This window comes from Amphiura filiformis, chromosome 9, assembly GCF_039555335.1.
Source record: "Amphiura filiformis chromosome 9, Afil_fr2py, whole genome shotgun sequence".
Taxonomy (NCBI): Eukaryota; Metazoa; Echinodermata; class Ophiuroidea; order Amphilepidida; family Amphiuridae; genus Amphiura; species Amphiura filiformis.
The window spans coordinates 2,205,913-2,227,515 of NC_092636.1; the positions used below are offsets into that span (position 1 = coordinate 2,205,913).

Consider the following 21,603-nt stretch of genomic DNA (forward strand, 5'->3'; position numbering starts at 1 on the left):
CCTCAATTTGCACACAAATGTACAATTTATACAACCGTGGCATGGCAGATGCCCGGGCAGATGAAGGCTTTTTATAATGCAGTGAATAGACATCACGTGAGTACCTGTACTTGACAACTCACCGATTAAAAAGACAACAACATTTTAAGGTTAAATACAATTGATTTTCAAGGCTTGATTCCAGAGGGGCGTAAGGGGCGCACCATTAGATTTCCAGGGGGGGCATGGGAGTTTTTTGAAAAAAAAAACTTTGCCCACTAGTGAGAAAAAAAAAAAACTTTGCCCACTAGTGAGACGAAAAAAAAAAATTTTGCCTCACTGATGAGTAAAAAAAAAAAAATTCCCCCACCCAACTTTTTACAAAAATGTACATTAAAATTGAAAAAAAATAACTGCGGCGAAAAAAAAAATTTGGTGCTCTTGGAGGCGAAAAAAAAAAATTCCGCCGCCTTCGGCGGCGAAAAAAAAATTCTGCCTGACCCAAACTCCCATGCCCCCCCCCCCTGAGAATCTAATGGTGCGTCCCTAAGTTGATAATGGAAACTGCCATGCAGAAAAGAATGAACTCGACCACGCGTGCAATAGTGTCAAACCGCGGCTCGTGAGTCATCCTATAGACCACTTGACATGTGACGTCATTTCCCGGCAGTATGCGCACGCATTATGGCACTTTCCATTGTTCTTTGCCCTGCAGTGTGCGTGCGCATCGTGGTGTGCTCAGGGCATGTGTAGTTTAAATCTCCCACCACATTTTATAAGTACAAGAAAGCCATTGAACAGTGAAGCGGTTCGTTCGAGCATATCGAAAGACCAATCCCTCGCCTTTGTTGATAAACATTGATGTAAAGTGGTCGGGAGGGGCGACCATAGGACCATATGGGCTGATGGGGGGGGTAATTGTGGGCAGCCGTTTTCGGCAATTTTCCTTTGGATTTTCTAAATTTTTTTTTAAAATCATCTTGGATGATATCTGTCGTGAAATAAATCAATGCTTCTATAGGCTATAAGTATAATAGGCCTAGTAGGCCTATTTATACCCTGATTATGCAATATATACAACAATAACTACAACAACAATAACACAACCAACAACCAATAGGGGCCTATTTTGTTAATCTAATTTGTAAAAATCAGAGAATCTGGTAAAATTATATTCATAGGCCGCGCCTATTTAGACCAGTATAGGCCTAAAAATTCCTGAATTATATAATGAAAAAAAAACGGGCAAAAAACAATCAATCGCTGCAGTCAGTAAGAAAGACACGCACAAGCATAAGAAGCAAAAAGTGAAACTAAACTAAATGGAATGGACCACATCGGGACTCGAACACGTACCAAAGTTTTCCAGCTCAAAACTATAGCATTATAAAGTCGAGCGTCGGAGTCCAACGCGCTAACCGATTGAGCCACTGAGGGACATATGAAAATAATTGATCTCAAACTGACTATTATCGAATAGTGCATAACAGGCTCTTATGATAAACAAGCTCATTACCGCTGTACATGTCGGAGGTATCGATGGCGAAAAACCTCGTTTTTTGCAAAAGTAGCTTAAATTTGGAGTGAAATTCAAATGGTAAAGTAAGCGACAGACATTTGAGAAATAATGTAGGCAGTTAGTAATCAAAATTAACGTTCCACAATCCAGATATCGATAATGTAACAAAACAGTGTTTTGTGGTACAAGATTCTCGAAAAATGTTCCCAAAAACGGGCTAATAAAATTTAATCGGTACTCTATTTGGTTCTTCCCCATGGCAACATTATTTCTTTGGTCGATTTGTAGTACAATACAAAAAGGGAGAAAACAATCACTCGGCGTGGTTTTATACGGAGCGAACATTTGAAAAAAACTGCATGGAACGCGTTTTTGATATTGTGAACATGGTGCGTAAAAATGATTTAAACGAAGGATTTTCAAACGGATTCTAAAAATGTGTATAAACACACAAAAATAATGTAAAGATACATTCATGCACCAACTTTTGACTCACTGCGATATTTGATTGCTGAGAAAACGCGGTTTTAGAGAACAACTTTATACGTCTTTTATACGTTTTTTATACGTTTCTTCGTGTAACCTTAATGAAAGTACTATAAATACGGTACTCTCTTACCGTCTCAGTATATGGTTTTTCGGATCTGTCACATATCGTACTCCGTGGTGTGTCGTATTTCTTCCAAATTCATGAAGATAGCCACAAAATGGTTCTTCCTTCTTGTTGCTGTTTTCTTTACCTTCTACATTGTCTAAATCTATATCAACAACGGTGTGTGGTGAATTGTGCTTGTTATTCCAATAATCTCCTTGGGGTGACTGGTTCTTTAATGTATAACTAGCATCCATTATCAAGGCACATACAGTCAAATCATCAATTGGCTTAGTTTATTTTGAAACTGTCAATATTAACAATTTACCGTTCTTATGAATCACAAAAATATTTACCAAAACAATATCTCAATGACACAGAAACAAATCCACAATGCAATCAGAAAAAATGCAACATGATATGAACACATAGGCAAAATAATATTGCAAATCATACACAATTTCAAACCAGTAGAGAGCGTTTTTAAATTGACTGATGGATACCATATGCTGAAGGTATTCTGGCAAACTAATAAAATTGAACATTTGATCAAAATTGGCATTCATATTTTATAAATCACGGCATTCATATTTTATAAGTGAAAAGCATCCAAAATTCTTCTTATTTTCGAATTGAATTGGATGCATCTGTCGATTACAAACTTCCGCTCTCACAATTGGAATTGAGTAAATAATCTATGAGAATGATCCGTCCTTTGGTGTTAAACATTTAAAGCATTAATGTGCGATTTGCTCCACAGCGACGCCCTCATTTTTTCTTGAATTTCTACTTTTTGCATGATTGTAATGCCCAGTGTACTAAAATACCATGTGAAAGACTAATAAGCCCGAAGTGCTTTAATCTCGAAGTGCTTCATTAAATTACATTTAAGTTTTATATATTAAATCCGGAGATCTCCGGTTTTATACCGAGTTCACCGATTCTCTATATTGAGATTGTTTGGGAGATAAGAAAACCAAGAAGAGGTGGAATGGAATTAAAGAGCTCAAACAGAGAGAGCGCCACCTCATCTTAAATGAGATGAACCGAGGTCAAACTGACCGGGCAGGACTGGGTCATCATGCAGTTATTGTTAACTACATAATGCACACAACACAGGGGCACTCACAATAGGCAATTGAACCCTACTGGTAGCGCTGTGTTGTAGATATACGAGATGAACTAGTTAGCGTCATATATGAAAAAGTATAAAAGCTATGATTTTAGTACTTTCTCTATGTTTCAATTACTTTATATTCTTTTCAAAATATCTGAATTTTCAACCCGGTACAAGCTTCAATAACATACACACCATACATTTGTATGAGAAAGAAATATACCATCTATATACAGACTCCCGTGTTATTCCAATGCACATTTTGCTTCACCGGGCCGCCCTGGCTTGATCACATTTGCAAGAGGGGTGTCACGAAACCGTAATAGGTACAAATTTAGTACTTTCTGTCAATCAAGTATGGTTTATTTTCTACATGTCAATCTTTAAATCATTAGCATAGTCCTTATAATAACGGTGGACCGCCTTGATGAGTAAATGACAGCAAACCAGTGAAAAATACCCCAAAACTCAGTCAGTGGAGCTCCGCCCGTACATGTCAATAGCATCATTATCAATCGGATTAGTCGACTGTAGCGGACAATTCGATCGCTCATTGGATTAATATTATCACGTGGTAGTAAATTTGCGTTGAACATCGAATACTATAATGGTTTAGTACTGCATATCTCGGTTTAATCTTCACTAAGAGGGTTTATGGCTGGAAAGGGCACCGTGAATTTGCCTCACTAATCTGGTGAAAGAAGTGAATGAAGAAGATGTTGGTTTACCTCTATACGGATTTGCTAAACAAGGACAGTGGTTGAGATGCGATTCTGCCAAGCAGACTGACACCTCATGGAAGAAGCTCCTATATGTCTGCACACCAGAGCTCCTGTCTTTCCATATCAATGCCATCCATGACTAACTTCCTTCACCTGCTAATCTGAAACTGTGGGGAAAAACCAATCTTGGATTGTGCCAACTCTGCAACTACCGTAACTGTACTCTGCTCCACATCCTGAATTATTGCAGCTAGCTACTCGCTTGAGAATGGAAGGTACAACTGGCGCCATGACAAAACACTATGAACAATAGCATTAGGCCTGGCACCATATAATGATGAGGCTGCCAACACAAAACAACAGAGTATACTCCAGACTTCATCCCTACTATTGCTTTCCGTACAGCCGATGGTACAACATACAGGAACCCAGCTCTACGTACTCCAAAGACAGAAGTAAAAAACATCCTGAAGAAGGTTAGAGACTGGACCTTCCTGATGGATGAGGAGCACAAGCCAATAGTATTCCCTCCGGAAATCGCAGAAACTACCAAGCGGCCTGATATTACGATCAATGCAGCCACCTTCAAACATGTAATCATCATTTAATTGACAGTACCATCGCAGGAGAACCTAGCCAATGCGTACGCTAGGAAAAAGTGTAAATATGAAGACCTGGGAGGGAGCCGAATGCGAAAACAGAGGATGGACTGTGTTTTACTTCCGTTCCCAGTATAAATGGGAAGCAGAGGATTCTATAACACATCACTAACCAAATGTTTAGCTGCCTTAGGAGTCCCAAAGAGAAAAAAAGCCAATCCTAGGCACTGCCTCCAAAGCAGCTCTGAGAGCCAGCTACATCATCTGGCTATGCAGAAAAACAAAGGCATTCCGACAGATAGGCATTCCGACCATCGATATGCACTGGGGGAATGGGGAAGGTTAACCCGCCAAAGTCTGGTCCTAAGTCCAGAGACCCCACTCCAGTGCACACTATACTGTGAAAATAGGCTTCGATGGTGACAATGTTGATGTTTTACCAACGACTATTCCTCAACGACACTTTTCATAGCTATACACTAGTCCTACCTGCTGCCTTACACCACCCCGGGTGGACAGTTGCAACGGCGTGGCACTTGCTAGTGTAGCTTAAGCCCTGTCAGTTAGACAGCAACAAGGTGATTTTTCCAATTTTGTCATCTTCCAAGAGAGCACTACACCAGGAGTGCTCATCTTAAGAAAGGTGAAATTAGACTCCGAAGATGACCGCGCTGGTGATCTACCAATGAACTACCCCTCATGTCTAAACACATCGCGTGCGAGTGTATCATTGCATCATTGACGTATAAACTGTATGCATATTGCTATTCGTCTTACCTCTTGACATATAAACTGTGTGTATATCGCTATTCGTCTTACGTCTTATGTGTACATCCCAGCTGAGAGAAGCTCCGCCAATAATCATGATAATATTACGATCGGCAAGCTAATACACACATTGTAGGCGCTTGAATGAAATCGCAAATTTCTTTGTTCTACTTCATTTGTTTAGCTCGAAATTAAAAGGGGGGAAATGTGAGCAGTAGCTATCAGTGAAAACTAACATTTAAATTGGAATCTATTCTTTATACAAATCACACATTATTGCTTGATATAAGTGGTCCAGTGAAATACTCGGTTGGTTTACAAGATGTTATAGTACTATTTATTAGGATTTGAACTGGCGATGATACCATTAATTGATATCTTAATGAATATAAAATGTGAATGGCAAGTACCTTTATCTTAAATATATCCAATTTTGGCTCTATGTGCTACATATTATGTGTTAATAATTTATTCTGTTCCCGTTCTCATCAAGGCAAATGAGGGGAAAGTACTATACTACACTCCAATATACATGTATAATAAAATTGTTTCATGTTGGCTCTGGTATCCAATAGTAGCTTTATAAATAAATCAGTAATCATAATTCGTGAAGGGACTTTTAATACATGCTGAGTACGCATGATTGGCTTTGACATTGGAAACTACAGTAGTATATATTTTATTACCAACGGTATGCAGCATCTATTCATCTATTGTTTCCGATTAGAGCGCTGACATATTGGAAAATGTTGCCAATCAATATTCATAAGAGTGTTCATTCAACGTCAAGTTTTCAAAATTGGGTGACTTGGCAGTTGTGAAATACATCTGACTGGGCGTTTTAATTACGTAACGCATAAAGGCTTTGACATCATCGAATGGCTGCCTAGTGCTTTTATGTGTTTAGTTTCTATAATATTTATTGTAACATTTATTTATCATTCCGTTTTCTTTCTTTTCTTTTCTCTGTACTTATTCTTTCATATGCCTACACTTTATCACTCTCTCGCTCTCCTTCTCTCGCTCTGGCCCCTTCTCCCTACCTCTATTTTTTTCTTTCTGTCTCCTCTAAGTCTCCCTCTCATTTCCATCATTGGTTCCTTATCTTTCTATTTATTTATTTCTCTTTATTTATTTCTCTTTATTTCTTTCTCTTCTCTCTTCCTCCAGCCCCTTAGGTCCCTATCATTCTCTATATCCCTCCTCCCATGTTCATCCCTTCTCCCTTCCCAACAGGAGGTAGCTGACCCCTTCCCCCTTGGGTATGCCACTGTTTCAATGCCAACCTCCTTCTTAAAGTGGTACTACACCCCCTGATCAATTTTGTGACTAATTTTGCATTTTTCTCAAAAAATAACTACACATACAAGTTATGTATATTATATAGGGCCAAGGAATCCAATTACTTCACTGAAATTTCAGTGGTTCAAGACAAGTGGTTCATTATATATGTTAAGCTATATATGCAGCTAAAGCCTCCTTTATATGATATTGAGGGAATCAGTTTAAAATGCATAAACGCTTAAATTGTATTGAATAAATTCCTCTGTCCAGTCAAAGTGAGTTTTAACTCAACACTAATTGCAACAGAATTTTTGTCACTGCTATGCATTTCAGAAGTGTCGCCTGAACAGCATACAAAAAGAATAATAAACTAGTGGCAAATGGTGGTCATAGACCACAAACCTAGCTGGGGCATGTTGGTGTTGTGGAGGTATGACCCCTGCAAAATGTTCCAAAAATGTTCCCCTGGTAATGAGGCTTGTTGTCACCGAGTTTGAGTCCCGTACTCCTTACAGATGTCCAGAAAATGCAATTTTAAGATTTGACCCCAGATAACCTTTGACCTGACCCCTGCAAACTGTTCCAAAAAAATATTCCACTGGTCATCAAGTTTGTTGTCACCGAGTTTGAGTCACGTACTCCTTACAGATATCCAGAAAATATATTTCTAAGATTTGACCTCTGCATGACCTTTGACCTGACCCTGCAAAATGATCCCCTGGTTATGAGATTTGTTGTCACTGAAAATGTCCAGAAAATGGAATTATAAGATTTGACATCAGATAACCTTTGACCTGAACCCTGGAAAGTGTTCCAAAATGTTCCCCAGATCATTAAGTTTGTTGTCACCAAGTTTGAGTCCGGTACCCCTTACAGATGTCCAGGAAATGCATTTCAAAAATTCGACCTCTGCATGACCTTTGACCTGACCCCTGCAAACTGTTCCCTTGGTCATGAGATTTGTTGTCACCGAGTTTGAGCCCCATACTCCTTACAGAAGTCCAGATAATGCAATTATAAGATTTACCCCCTTAATGACCTTTGACCCCAATTCTGTATGCAAGTTATAGGCGTGTGGTATAGCCGATGCATATATGCAAATGACATCATTGTCCTATATAATATGTGGCAGAAGAAGCATTTTGAAGGTATTTGGTTAAATACCGGAAATGCTCCCTTAATGACATTTGACCCCAATTCTGTTTAGACCTTATGGGCACTTGATATAACCAATACATATGTGCAAGTTACATAATTGTAGTGTGTAACCTGTAGGAGGAGAAGCATTTTGAAGTTATTGCCAGAAAGAAAGAAGAAAGATCGGATAGCAAAACAGTACCTAGCTCGGGGGGTTGTAAACCCCCCAGCTAGGTAAATATACTTGGTTGAAAGGTAGTTTTCGACGGGTAAAGGTCATGCAGGGGTCAAATTTCAAAAATACTTTAGAATTATCAGTAAGATTTTGTACTTTGTCAGATTTAGTCATCAACATAGTGGTTTTATTAACTTAGAATATCTGGGTGTATATTATTCATCCAGTAGTTCAAAATTTATTTTTACTGGAACTAAAATTTGCAACTCACTTTGCTAAGTTTCGTCCAAAACTTCGGAATTCATCATGCATCTGATTGATGATGTTGGGATGACGTCATGTGTGGTGACGTCAGACAGCGATGTATGTCAGCGTTCTTTAATCCTGCAGAAGCAGTCATCTTGATAGGCAGGAGAGGTGGTTCGAAAGAGGAGTCAGAGAATCAGTTTGAGAGAGAGTGGAGGAGCCCGCCATGCACAAGAAAGGGGGACTCCGCTTTCAGTTGTCACGTTGACCCGGCGTTACGAGACATTCCTCGCCGTCTGACGTCACAACACCTGACGTCATCACAACATCATCAATCAGATGCCTGATGAAGTCCGGAGTTTTCGGACGCAAAGTAGCAAAGTGAGTTGCCAGTGTTAGATTTAATTTACAAAATAATGTTAACTTAGAATACTTCATCAAATGTACATATCCTGTTAGCTCAATCGGTAGAGCATCAGACTTCTATAATTAAGTAGAATCTAATAAGGAATTATGTAAATGCTTTCTTAGGTGTCAGAAGGTTGTCCTCGAGACGACTGCAAAAGAGAGTTCCCTATAGGAGTCAAGTGGGTAGACTCTTTTATTGGTGTCAGGTAGATTCAAATATCAGGACAAACGTATACTCTTTTTTTAAAATCACTTCAACACTTTTTTGGCTGTGTTGTTTTGCTTCTTAGTGTCGCCAGTGTCTTAACTTTAAGACTTGCAGAATCGCTTCCATATCCATACCAAGAGAAAGTCAAAGACTTCGACGACAGTGATCAAGCTCATGCCGACCATTAACCCCATCGTACCACCAATGTCACCTGGATATCAAACAACACATAATACAGTCAGTCTACTCTGAAGTACAAAGTACCGACGCGGACACACACATTGTGCCGACTTTGAAGGAGCAGCAGAGACGCAGCACTGCCCACTAGGCCTATATGCAGTTTGACAATTAGACTACACAAGGATAGTTTGCCGACTTGGTTGGAAACCATCGCTGTGAAGTCCCGATTCCAGAAAAATACAGTACCGGTACTAAATATTTTTATTTCAAAAATTATTATCTTGTTTTGCCAAATGAAACAATATAAAAATAGCTTCAATGATTTCAGGATGCTCGCATATATCTTGCCTGGATTCATTCAATTAATTTTTGTATTGTCTCAGAAAACGTACGACCATGGTAACATGCAGCCATGTAGACTTCTCCGTAGTCCACTTGCCCATTGTGCATACTCTGGCTATTATTAAGTTTAAAACTCTGATTTAATTAATTTGTGCACAATTAATAGATTTTCACATCTGATCTTTTTAGTCACCGTACTCCCTCTGTTTGTTAGCTTCATTAACTCGGGCTTTCGCGATAAATAAACTGGTAGATTCTAAAATCAGAATTGTTCAGTATTGAAGTGCCATTATAATTATACCGTTATAATATGTTGCATTCAATAATATAAGCATACGTTTACTGTTAATGTCAGTAATATAATTATAATAAACGTAATGTCATAGATATAAGTATAATTTCGAGTTCAACTGAATGCGTTCATCATGGTTAATAACATATGTTTTGTTTATCAAAAATCGACTATGGCATAGTTTAGCAGCCATGTGGGAAAAAAAAGAGACTTGGAACACTTTCGTGTCATTACCAAAAAACTGTTACCCCCTCCCGTCTCCGTGCAATTTTGTAGATGTCTTATTTATTCATAAGCACAATATACGTTATTTCCCTGATTCGGTCGGTGAAGTACAACCAAGCAACTTTGGCCCATCCTTCGTGATTTTCATCTTAAATTGTCGATATTGCATTTGTACGATTGAATGTCTACCTTGCATAATATACTGTTCTAAAGCAGTATTATGTCTAAATCACTTCAGGATTTGACTTACTTATCAAACTCGTCCATGGATAGGCTTCTATTTGCTTGACGCTGTTGAAGCTTAATTCTTCGAAGAATATGCGGAGATCGAGATAATTATTCCTGATGAAGGTACACATAAAGACAAAATATCGCAAACGTGAGCTTTCCTGCAACTTTAGTGCTCAGGCTAGCAGGCTGGATACATTTTTATGCTTAATCTCAGACTGTTAATTTGGTCTTCATTTGTAATAACGGTGCCGTTTGATCCATGTACACTAATTTATATGATTTAAGAGAATTCGCGTGTAACATGATTTTATCAGGTGACATGACCATTCGTCACTATGCAAAGTTCTCTTTCTATATATGATTTTGATTTAAACTTTTGATCCAAACACACGGAAATAATTCCTACCTCGGAATTTTCAGATGGTACTCCATCTTTCATCAGCGAGTGAGTGACTGTATCAGGTCGTGATTTTCTTGGTAGGAATTATTTCCTTGTGTTTGGATCAAAAGTTTAAATCAAAATCATGATTTATACCAAAACAGATGAACTTTCATGAACGATAACCATATACTTTAGCTGTTCTGGCTTTCAAATATTTTCTCATACTGTTGAATTAAAAACAAATACCTGATAAATTCTTCTGACTGGTTCAAGGTGGCAGTGATTTGGCTCATGAAATGTTCATTTGGATAATACGCAATCGAAGTCCGAGCTCCGTAGTTTGCTGAGCTGCAAGATTCGTTACAGTCACATTTGATATTCTCCTCAACAAACTTTACTGTGAAATAAATTTGAGTTAATGAAAAAAGATTACATCTTGCGAATCTTGCCGTTTGCCCACCTGCTACTCTGAACCAGTGGCTTGCGATCAAAGGTGGGTGTGAACGGCGGGTGTGTTGCGCCCCGACGGGTGTTGCGCGCAGGGAAGTTGATGTGTGTACATGTACATGTAGCATTATGCGGTACGATTTCGATATTTTTATATAGAACCTGAAATCATGCTAAGTGAAATCAGAACAGCTATAAAGAAACTAAAAGCCGGTAAAGCTGCTGGTCAAGATGGGATATATGGAGAAATGATCAAGGCGGGAGGAGAAACTGTTGTTCAAGCTATGAAAGAAATAATTGATAACATCTGGAAGACAGGAGAGTGGCCCAGTGACTGGACTCAATCAGAAATAATCACCTTACCAAAGGTACCTGGCACTCAAGAATGCTCTAAACATCGTACCATCAGTCTGCTATGCCACGCTTCAAAAGTGCTGCTAGAAATTATACGCTGCAGGCTAGCCCACTACATTACGCCGCAGATCGCAGAGGAACAGTTTGGATTTGTTGCTGGTATAGGGACAACTGACGCAATCAACACTTTACGTAACATCATTGAGAAAACAGTGAAACGCCAAGATCAACAACTGTGGCTGATGTTTGTCGACTATAGCAAGGCCTTTGACACGGTCAACCATGATGTCCTGTGGAAAACTCTCTTGGACTTCGGCACACCAAATCACCTAGTCTGGCTGCTAAAGAGGCTGTACTCAAAAGCGACTGGTGTTATTCGTGTAGCAGATGGCCACACAGACCCATTTCCATTTGAACAAGGAGTTCGGCAGGGCTGTATTATATCCCCCATGCTGTTCAACGCCTGTGGTGAATCGATCATGCGACAGGTGAATGAGGTTGTAGATGAGAGATCAGGCAGCATTGTCGGTGGAAGAGCAATATGGAATATTCGCTATGCAGATGATACCACACTCATAGCATGCACGAAGGCAGAACTTGAGAAGCAAGCAGTCGAGTTGGAGAGGTGCAGTCACACCTTTGGTCTCCATATCAACGCAACCAAAACCCATGTTATGACCCATGGTAGCAAAGAGACAATCTCCCTGGGTGGAAAGCCAATCAAGCAGGTCGAAAGGTTCATATACCTTGGCTCAATGGTAGGGTGTGATGCAGACTCTACACCGGAGATCAATGCTCGACTAGCAATTGCCAGAGATGCCACCAGCCAATTATTAGGATTATGGAAGGCTGAAGCGATCAGCCTGAAGCTGAAGAAACAACTGGTGAGATCCCTTGTCTGGAGTATAGCCCTGTATGGGGCAGAAAGTTGGACTCTAAAACAAAGTGATATCAAGAAGATAGAGTCGTTTGAGCTGTGGGTATGGCGCAGAATGCTTCAGGTCAGCTGGAAAGATAGGAAAACCAATGCATGGATTCGTCGGAAAGTGGGCATAACAGAGAAACAAGGTCTGCTCAGTCAGCTGAAGAAAAGAAAGATATCCCTGTATGGTCATTGGAAGCGACGTCCAGATAGCATTGTTCAGATAACGATAGAAGGAGAAGTAGAAGGAAAAGCCAGGCCAGGTCGAAGGAAAACAGGATGGATTGATAACATCAGAATGTAGATTAATGGTGGAATGGCCGTGGCAAGAGAGAAAGCACGCAAGAGAATGCCGACGGTTCTATGAGGACTATGGCAACGCAGCAGCAGCAGCAGGCCTATATGCATATTTCTAAGGGTGAATGTTTCATTTTAGTTCAAAGCCTGATAACTTGATGGTAATGAATGAGTGCGAAATAAATGAATGAAATATATTACGTCAACAACAAACCTTCATTATAATATATACATTCTACAAGTTGTTTTGGACCACAGACTGGTGCATCTCCTGAAAAACAAAATGTGAAGATGGTTAAATCCCATTACAACAAGTTGCCATAGACCGAGCAAACACAAAAACGTTTTAAAAACGTTGTAAATAAGTTATATTTTGGCTTTTGGTTTAGGTAAAAACGTTTTAATAACATTAAAATGTCGGGTTATATAAAGGTCATGATAACGTTTTAACACGTTTTGTATGAAAACACACTACAACAATATTTTTAAATGTTTTCAAAAAATGTTATTGTAAACTATTTTTGCAAACATTTTTGCCAAATATTGTGTCAATACTTAAATAACATTATTTTAAAATATTTGAACCCAGCAAACACAGAAATGTTCTTAAAATGTTTTTTCAAAACCTTTTAATAACATTTAAATGTCGGGTTATATAAAGGTCATGAAAACGTTTTTAAAACGTTACTGAAAATATTTTGGGCAAACATTTTTCGCAAAATATTTTTTCAACCCCAAAATAACATTTTGTTTAGAATGTTTTGTATCAAGTTTTCAAGAATGTTTTTAGAATGTTATTAAAACGTTTTTATACCCTTTATATAACCCGACATTTTAAAACGTTTTCTGTAAAACATTTTTGTTTGCTGAGCAGTTGATTATCAAAAATGTTTTTTAAGGTTATGAAAACGTTTTATACTCTTAATATACCCTTTATATAACCCGACATTTAAACGTTTTCTGACAAACTTTTATAACCTTTTGCGAATGATGTCGAAAATGTTTTGTGTTTGCTGGGGACCGAGTGACCGAGCTGTGACATAATCACCCAATTTACATCTCGCCATCCACAGCCAATACAATTGGACATGACATATCATTTATACACAAATGCGATAGAAAAGGATTTATTAGTGTATTTACTATGCAAATAACCACTTTCCTTGCTCCACGGTGTATCGGGAACTATGCTAAATAACCTTCCCAATTTAAAGTGTTGAAGGCCACACTCTCCATACCTCAGTAAACATCTCAAGAGAAGATAGCTTTTTTCCGTGTTAAAAAATTACGGAATTTCTAGCGCACTTGTGTATTTGTGTGATGAGCATCATTGGCATGTTTGCCAAATATGGGCATTATGACCAATATTTATGGATATTACATGGCACATCAAGGGAAAATACCCGGATGCTGTCCAAATTTGGCTCGAATATACCTTATGGTCGATACTATCGAGAAGTTTGATATTTTTATGAATGAATTGTAGTATGAATGGTAGCAATAGCATTATCGGGCCTTGATGCACTATGAAACACTAATAATGCTTGGTTGAAATTAAATCGGTACCTGAGTCGGTTTTTAAAGGTTTTTTTTTGTGCATGAAATAAATTAATATTGATTGTTATATTTTGGCTTAAATACATTTGTTTAACAAGATACGGCTTTCAAAAGGAGTGTATACGTGCAGTTGGCCTGTACCCTTGAGTGTGTGAGTATTACGTACTTAAATACGTACGTAGTCAATTCACCACACACGGGTGAATGGGATATGTCCTCCAGCATTTTCTAATGCTCTTCCTCTTCCTCCTCTTCCTCCTTCTCCTCCTCCACCTCCTCCTCCCAGGGGCGTAGCAAGAGCCTAGGGGCCCATGGACAAGGGGAAGTACGAGGCCCTTTTCAATATCTCCTTTATCAGCTTTATTCCTAACACACTTCATTCTCGCTTTTGCTCGGGGCCTCTGAACACTCGGGGCCCATGGACTTCGTCCAACCTATGTTACGCCCCTGCCTCCTTCACCTCCTCCTCCTCTTCATCATCATCATCATCATCATCATCATCAACATCATCACCATCGTCATCATATCATCATTATCTTCATCATCAGCATCGTCATCCCCATGAACATCAACATTATCATCATTACCATCACCATTGAAAGTAAATGAGTAAACAAATAACTAAAAACAAATAATAACTTAAAATACATTGTCGTTTTGTAGGTCACCTGGGTAGCGATAATCTCTGCAACCACACTTGCGAACAACGTAATCAATTTTGCATTCCTGCTGACACAATGGTACAGTATAACTCTCTGAATATTTCAGCGGTTTAAGGTCTTCCTGCCTACAATTCGAATATGGACGAGGCAAATTTACCGCCTGAATGAAAACAAAATACATAATAGTGTTACTATATTTTATTTTAATATGATTGAATAAATAAACATAGTAAATAGGAGTACGTAATTTTTACGTTATTATTTCATTGAATCGCAAAATCTAGAAAAGTCATGAAAGAAGTGGAAAGTCTGGTCCGACTGCCTGTCAGGAAACACCAGGACATGCAGCAAGTTGCGTATTCATTTTAAATGTCTCATTTTGTCTTTAATACACGGCTTTTGGCTTGGCCACTAGCAAGCTATGTTAGCAGTGGCGTGCGCAGCACATTGAAAGTGGGGGGGGGGCAGGGTGTTCAGTTCCCCCGAACGGCGTAGAATTTAGGTGTGTAAGATGCGGTTTTAGCGTTTTCCCCCGAATTTCCTCCGAATGACCAACAAAGTGGGGGGCATGTGCCCCCCTGCCCCCCACCCCCTTTGCGCACGCCACTGTATGTTAGCACATCTATGGTACTAACAAAGGTGCCAAACTTTGAATTTTGATGATTTTACAGTGATCTGGATGAGCAAATCACTGAATGGGCCTATAACGCACTACACGCGTTTGCCGGTAAAGACCTACGCGTGTGTGCATCACTTTTAGTTAACGTTTTTACCTTTGTATAGATGACGGTAACTGATGTCTCAAATCCTGGCGATATTGAAAACCCGAGCTCTTTTAATACAGGACGCACTCCTTGAGGGTGTAGTAACACCTGGCAAAATTTCAATGATATCATACTCTAGAATTACTGCTAAATATTACAAATTAAGTTCAGAACATTCTAGAAAGCCAAAAGTTTGATGGCGTCCAATAAACGAAAGTTCTTTCCGTGGTGGGGATTGCGTTTTTCTTTTTTTAACTAGTTAAAATATCGGTTAACGTTGATCTTTCCGGTTGGAATTTTCAACACTGCACACTTGCGTTTCAGGGAGAGAGCACTTTTCGTTTTAGGACATCATCGAATTTTTCGTTTGTTTCCTTAAATGATGTACGATCTTAAGAAAAAAAAAAAAAAAAAAAAAGAAAAAAAAAGCGCAGTGATTTATAGTGCGCTACGCACAGGCACAACGCCTAGACGTTGATCCACAAGCCTCAGCACACTTTACAGGTTGTCGCTGACCACTACGGCCCACATCATTCCATAAGCCATTTAACAACAATTCAAGGACTTTGCTGCTTCAAGTGCGCACACCCTAGACATTCCACAAATAACCTTCGCAACCAGGATCAGCTCCCCGAGTTTCGTACGGGTTACAACGAGACAATTAGCAGTAAGTTCCTTGTCCATGGGAATTTCAAGCTAACTCAATTTTTTCACGAGAGCGTAATAGGCACCAGCAGGGTTCGATTGAGCTGAGTTGACTACTTAATGAATGAAACGTTGACGCGTGCCGCAGGCTGTAACACATTGAGCAGTCTGATACACTACAAACATTATAAAAGAACGTTGTTTAATTGGTCCAGCAACTATAATAATTCTAAATAATTATATTTAACTTCTAGAAAAAAAAAATCTTAAAATCCCTTAATACCTTAAATCCTGCAGCATCAGTTTCTCCGCTAACATACTCATACTGCTGGACATCCATTGTCAACAAGAGACCATTTTGCTTCCCAGGCTGATTAATTTTCAGGATTTCACTTTTGTTTTTAGGATCATTAAACGTCCAACAGACTCCCCAATCAGTCATAGTGGTTGTGAAGTTCCTCGCGTCGCAAGGTTCCACTCCGCGCCATTTGCAATCATATACCGTTTCGTTTAATTGATGTGCGTAATAACCAATAGAATCGACAAAATTGTCTGTGAAGGAGGAATTGCTTCCAAGAATGTCCTCATAAATGGTCCAATTGATTGGTTTGCCGAGTCGAGCTAAAAAAATATAATTGATGTAAATAATATATATATTTGATGTAAAAGTTAAGTTGGCATGAGTTTTATTTTGAAAATCGTTAAAATTATACAAAACGCACAAAAAGGATGTCCGTATAAGGGATCTGGAATGAGCGTTTTGAGCGTTTCGACAGTAATTTTTGTGGGACATGAGACCACATCAGACATATCGAATTGCATTATGAATACGAAGAATGTCTTTCTAATATCAAATAATTTTCATTTTTTGAAATTCACGATATAATACAAATTTTTTTTTTTTTTGGTGTTTTGGAAAACAATTCCGTATCTTCAATACTTCAATTGATCGGCGGCTTTTCATCCCACCTACATACACTTTAAGTTTAAATCATTAGATTTATAAAGTTTACTTCGAGTACTGTTAAATATCAAAAATATCAATTTTTAATAATTTGCCATAAATTGTGTATTACATTGCGAATTTCAAAAAACTATTTGATATCAGAATGCAATTCGATATGTCTGGTGTGCTCTAATGTCCCAAAATATATACTGTCCATACTGTCATACCCCATCCCTTAATTGAGTGTTATAATTTTTTAACCTGATGTTAATAAAAACATTGAAATAGATACAAATGTGCGAGGAAATTTACGTTTGCAAATCAGAATTTTTAGTAGATTTTTAAAGGGTGTTCTTAAATAACATAATGTAGACATACCTTCAAAGCTATAAAGAGCATTGTTGAGCGATAAAACTATTGGAGAAGCCTTTGACTTCCGCATCTGGTTGTAGTTGCATATTGTGACTGCGGGAAAGTATAAATCGGGTACATACTTAACACCTACAATGGTATGGACATCATAATCATAAAACCGTATGAAACTATGAACGACTTCATAGCAAAGGTATGAGTCCGCGGCAAGAAGAAGTACAGCCCAAAATAATCTGAGAAATGAGAGAGAGAGAAAAAAGATTAGATTAAAAGCCATATTGCAACATTTGCTGAGGAGGACACCCTTAATATTTTTCAAAATTCTGTTTTTTACACAATTGCAATGTACTTGAATAAACTAACATACACTGCAAAATTCAAAAGTTTAGGTGTTGCAGTTTTTCAAAATCCGCGATTTTGAATAGACCGTCTGAACAAGATGTTAAATTATTACGATGGACATTATTAGTCGAAAGCGTACGCGATGTTCATAACACAGTACGTACATGACATGCGGGACAGTCATAACACATCAAAGAACCGACCGAGTCATGTTCAAAGGAGTGCGTCGCATTGGCGACATATGCACTGATATTAAATAGTGATTTTATTAATTTGTATTGCTTCATTTGTTTGGGACACAATTAAAAGAGGACACATGTGACAGTGTAAACTAACATCTTATGATAATGTACAATATGGCTTTTAGCACTTGACACAAAAATAAACACACCCACCCCCACACTTCAGCCTATACACACATCCCAACCCACCCTACACACAACAAATTGCGACCTACAATAACGTTGTTTCTTACCACTTCAAGCAATACCATACCACCTATTAAAAGCTTCACGTGTCAAACACATACGTACCCGCACACCTCACCCGCCTGAAACACACCTCCGGAACACACCATCCAAATGCGCCATACCAACACTAGCACAACGCTACAACACACCGTTATTAAAATCTACTACTTCTCGCAATGCCATAATTCATTAATTTCCTGATGTCATTCACTTGAGCATACTGCAGTTACTGTTCATTTTCCTATACACAATACACAGTGCTCTCACCATTGAGGTGTGACCTCTACAAACAGTGTATGTTAGAGGTATAGGACATTTCCTAGTTAACGTCACTGTGTGAACAATAACCGACCAATATTTATTGTACTCTCTACAATTCTGGGAAATATAGTTTTGTAACATGTCGTAACATTTTAGCTATTTTAGATATTTGGAAATATTCACACTTTGGTGTTTTAGCAAGTAGGGCACGGTATGGCCTGCAAAATTCCCTGTGTAAATCGAATGCAACTTTTAACGACTATCATTCACTTGTAGACCGCTCTCTTCCGAAGGGAATTAAAGCTAAACCACTTGACGGATATTTTTTGTACTTGATGTCAATCAAGAATAATATATACATTACATGTAGGCTAAAAACTGAGTATGTGGGGCATCTGCAAATGTTCGTACCTCCCTGATATGTAAATGACAGATAACAGCAAAAACAGCTCACATATCTGTCCATAACTTTGGTCAGTGCAGCGAGCCAGGGGATTTCCGGGGGGATTTCAAGTGGGCGATTGTTGATTGGCAAGTGCCATATTTGGGCATAAGTGCAGTGCACCATTCAATGTGGAGGATAGACTAGACTTTATCGATTAATTTTGCTGGAATAGTTTCCTGTTAACCAGGTTAAGTACTGCAAAGATCGAATCATGTTTGCTGGGTAGTATAACTGCACTATGGTTTTTTTTATAAGCCAGGCATACGGTGCCAAACACACCCCACCCCAGCACACCCATATTTCGATACTCAAATACAACGATACTATCACATTGATAACCACTTGATATTAGTACTATATATAATTGCCATATTTGAATTCTTAGTGCATTGTACATGATGCAGTCATGTCTACAGTAGAATTCATCTCGACCTTTGCAGGACTTAAACCCCATTAAAAGCTATTAAACCAAGATAACACTCATTGAAGCAGCTCAACTGATTAAATCAGATCTTCTCTGGTTGTGCACAAGTGTCTGTTTTACATGTGCGACATCGCAATAAAGCTGGTATTATAGCTTCAGTTGGGTAACTGATTATAAAGGAAACGAAAGGAAACAATGGTATGTGTACCTTTGTTCACGAAATGAGACAAAGACCTGCTTTTTGTTAACCAGCATTCTTCAAAATGAGCAACATAATGATTGTTGACTTAACACGGTTTGGAAATAATTTCTTCATATTTTTGGTGTTATCTGTCGTTTACATATCCTTCCTAAAACACAAAAGTGCGACCTCTCCAAACATCTAAATTAGCTAAAAATTTAGGACATGTTACAAAACTATACCTGTTTTTTGTGGCATCCTTCAGAACGGAGCGGTCCGTTACCAATATAGCTCAATATTTTCGGTCAAATCTCCATTCAATTAACACGGGGAGTTGGCTAGCTATGAGCTAGCTATGCTTTGCCCTCACTCATATTTTACAAAAGTGCGATCATTTCTGAACATCTAACCTAGCTGTAATTTTAGGTCATGTTAGAGAAACATATTTGCTAGAAGTTGGAGAATAAATTAAATATTGGCTGGTTATTTTTCACACAGTGATGTTAACTAGGCAAGTGTCCATTCTTCCAACATACATCATTTGTAGAGGTCACGCGTCAATGGTGAGAGCACTGTGTATTGTGTATAGGAAAACGGATAGTAACTGCAGTATGAAAGACCGACCTTGTCTGTAATCGGGTGAGTACCTGTACTCGACAACTCACCAAGTTTTTAAAATGTTTCATGAAAGTACTATAATACTTTCTTACCGTCTCAGTACATGGTTTTTGGGATTTGTCACATATCGTACTCCGTGGTGTGTCGTATTACTTCCAAATTCATGAAGATAGTCACAAAATTGTTCCTTCTTCCTCTTGTCGTGTTCTTTATCTTCTACGTTGTCTAAATCTATATCAACATCGGTGTGTGGTGAATTGTGCGTGTTATTCCAGTAATCCCCTTTGGTAAACTGGTTCTTTTCAGTTGTATATTTACCATCCATTGTCAATACAAGACACAAAGTATAAGACAGTAAAATCTCCACAACTACCTTTATTTTAACAAATTCAATATTAACAATGTACAGTTCTTATGAAGCACGAACTCTTTTTAACAAAGCATCTAGATGACACAGAAACAACTCCAAAATGCAATCAGAAAAAATGCAACATGATATGAGCACTTAGGCAAAATTGCAAATCATACACAATTTCAATTTGATGCTTTTGAGAGCGTTTTTGAAATTGAACAAATTGAATAATGGATGAATCATAACGGATGTGATCTAGCAAATTATTCCATAGTTTAGGAGTAATGTTAGCTATTAGATGAGCGATAAAGATCACACTTAAGGGGGTACTACACCCCTGCACAATTTTGAGCCTATTTTTGCATTTTTCTCAAAAATTATAGCGCATTGGGGACAAGTAAGATATGTATATTATAGGGGCAAGGACTACAACTAAGTCACTGGAAATTTTATTTCAGCACAGACAACAGTTGTGGAGTTACAGTCAAAAATGAGGGAAACCAATATTTGATCAATAAATCAATAACTACTTGCTTTCAGTTGCTGAAGTTTCAGTATAGCAGTTGTAGTCCTTGCCCCTATAATATACATATCTTACTTATCACCAATGTGCTGTAATTTTTACCAAAAATACAAAAATAGGCACACAATTTGCCAGGGGTGTAGTACCCCCTTAAGGTAGACAGCCTCATACGCGATTTTTATTCATTTTGGTATCAGAAGGAAATTATTTTACTAATGATCCCAGTAAAATTTAATGCTCGAGATTCTCTTGGTCGGGCTGACGTCACAAAGGGGAAATAGCCTTGTAAAACCAGTGTGCGCATGTGCAGTTCCCCTTTCTCGAGCTGGTTGCTATGCGAGCGCTTGTGCAAAGGGGACGAAGGGGACATTGTTCCCGGATGTCCGACCGAGTGAATACTCGTCAGTGGCGTACCGTGGCCGCCCCAACCCCGGGGGGCTGAAGAAAATTCAATTTTGCCGCCCCTTCCTCAACAGCCCGAAAAGGTTGACCCACATTTTTTTCGGTGGTTTGAAAAGTGAAGAGCAAAAAAAAAAGGGTTTTCAGGCGCTAGCGCTCTAAAAGCAGCACATTTTGATGTATAGTACCATTTTTTCAACATTTTTTATGCTGTAT

General features: G+C 38.5%; 1 protein-coding gene across 1 annotated transcript; it reads right to left on the reverse strand.

The window, feature by feature from the left end:
- Positions 1-8,146: 8,146 nt before the first annotated feature.
- Positions 8,147-20,466, reverse strand: LOC140160514 (acid-sensing ion channel 1B-like). Its single transcript, XM_072183749.1, has 9 exons — positions 20,206-20,466; positions 17,379-17,605; positions 16,338-16,675; positions 15,419-15,517; positions 14,652-14,805; positions 12,641-12,697; positions 10,653-10,803; positions 10,044-10,135; positions 8,147-8,965 (listed from the first exon to the last, which is right to left on the reverse strand). Exons 1-9 carry the CDS (start codon positions 20,436-20,438, stop codon positions 8,856-8,858), a joined length of 1,461 nt encoding a protein of 486 aa, XP_072039850.1. The 5' UTR covers positions 20,439-20,466; the 3' UTR covers positions 8,147-8,855.
- Positions 20,467-21,603: the final 1,137 nt, after the last annotated feature.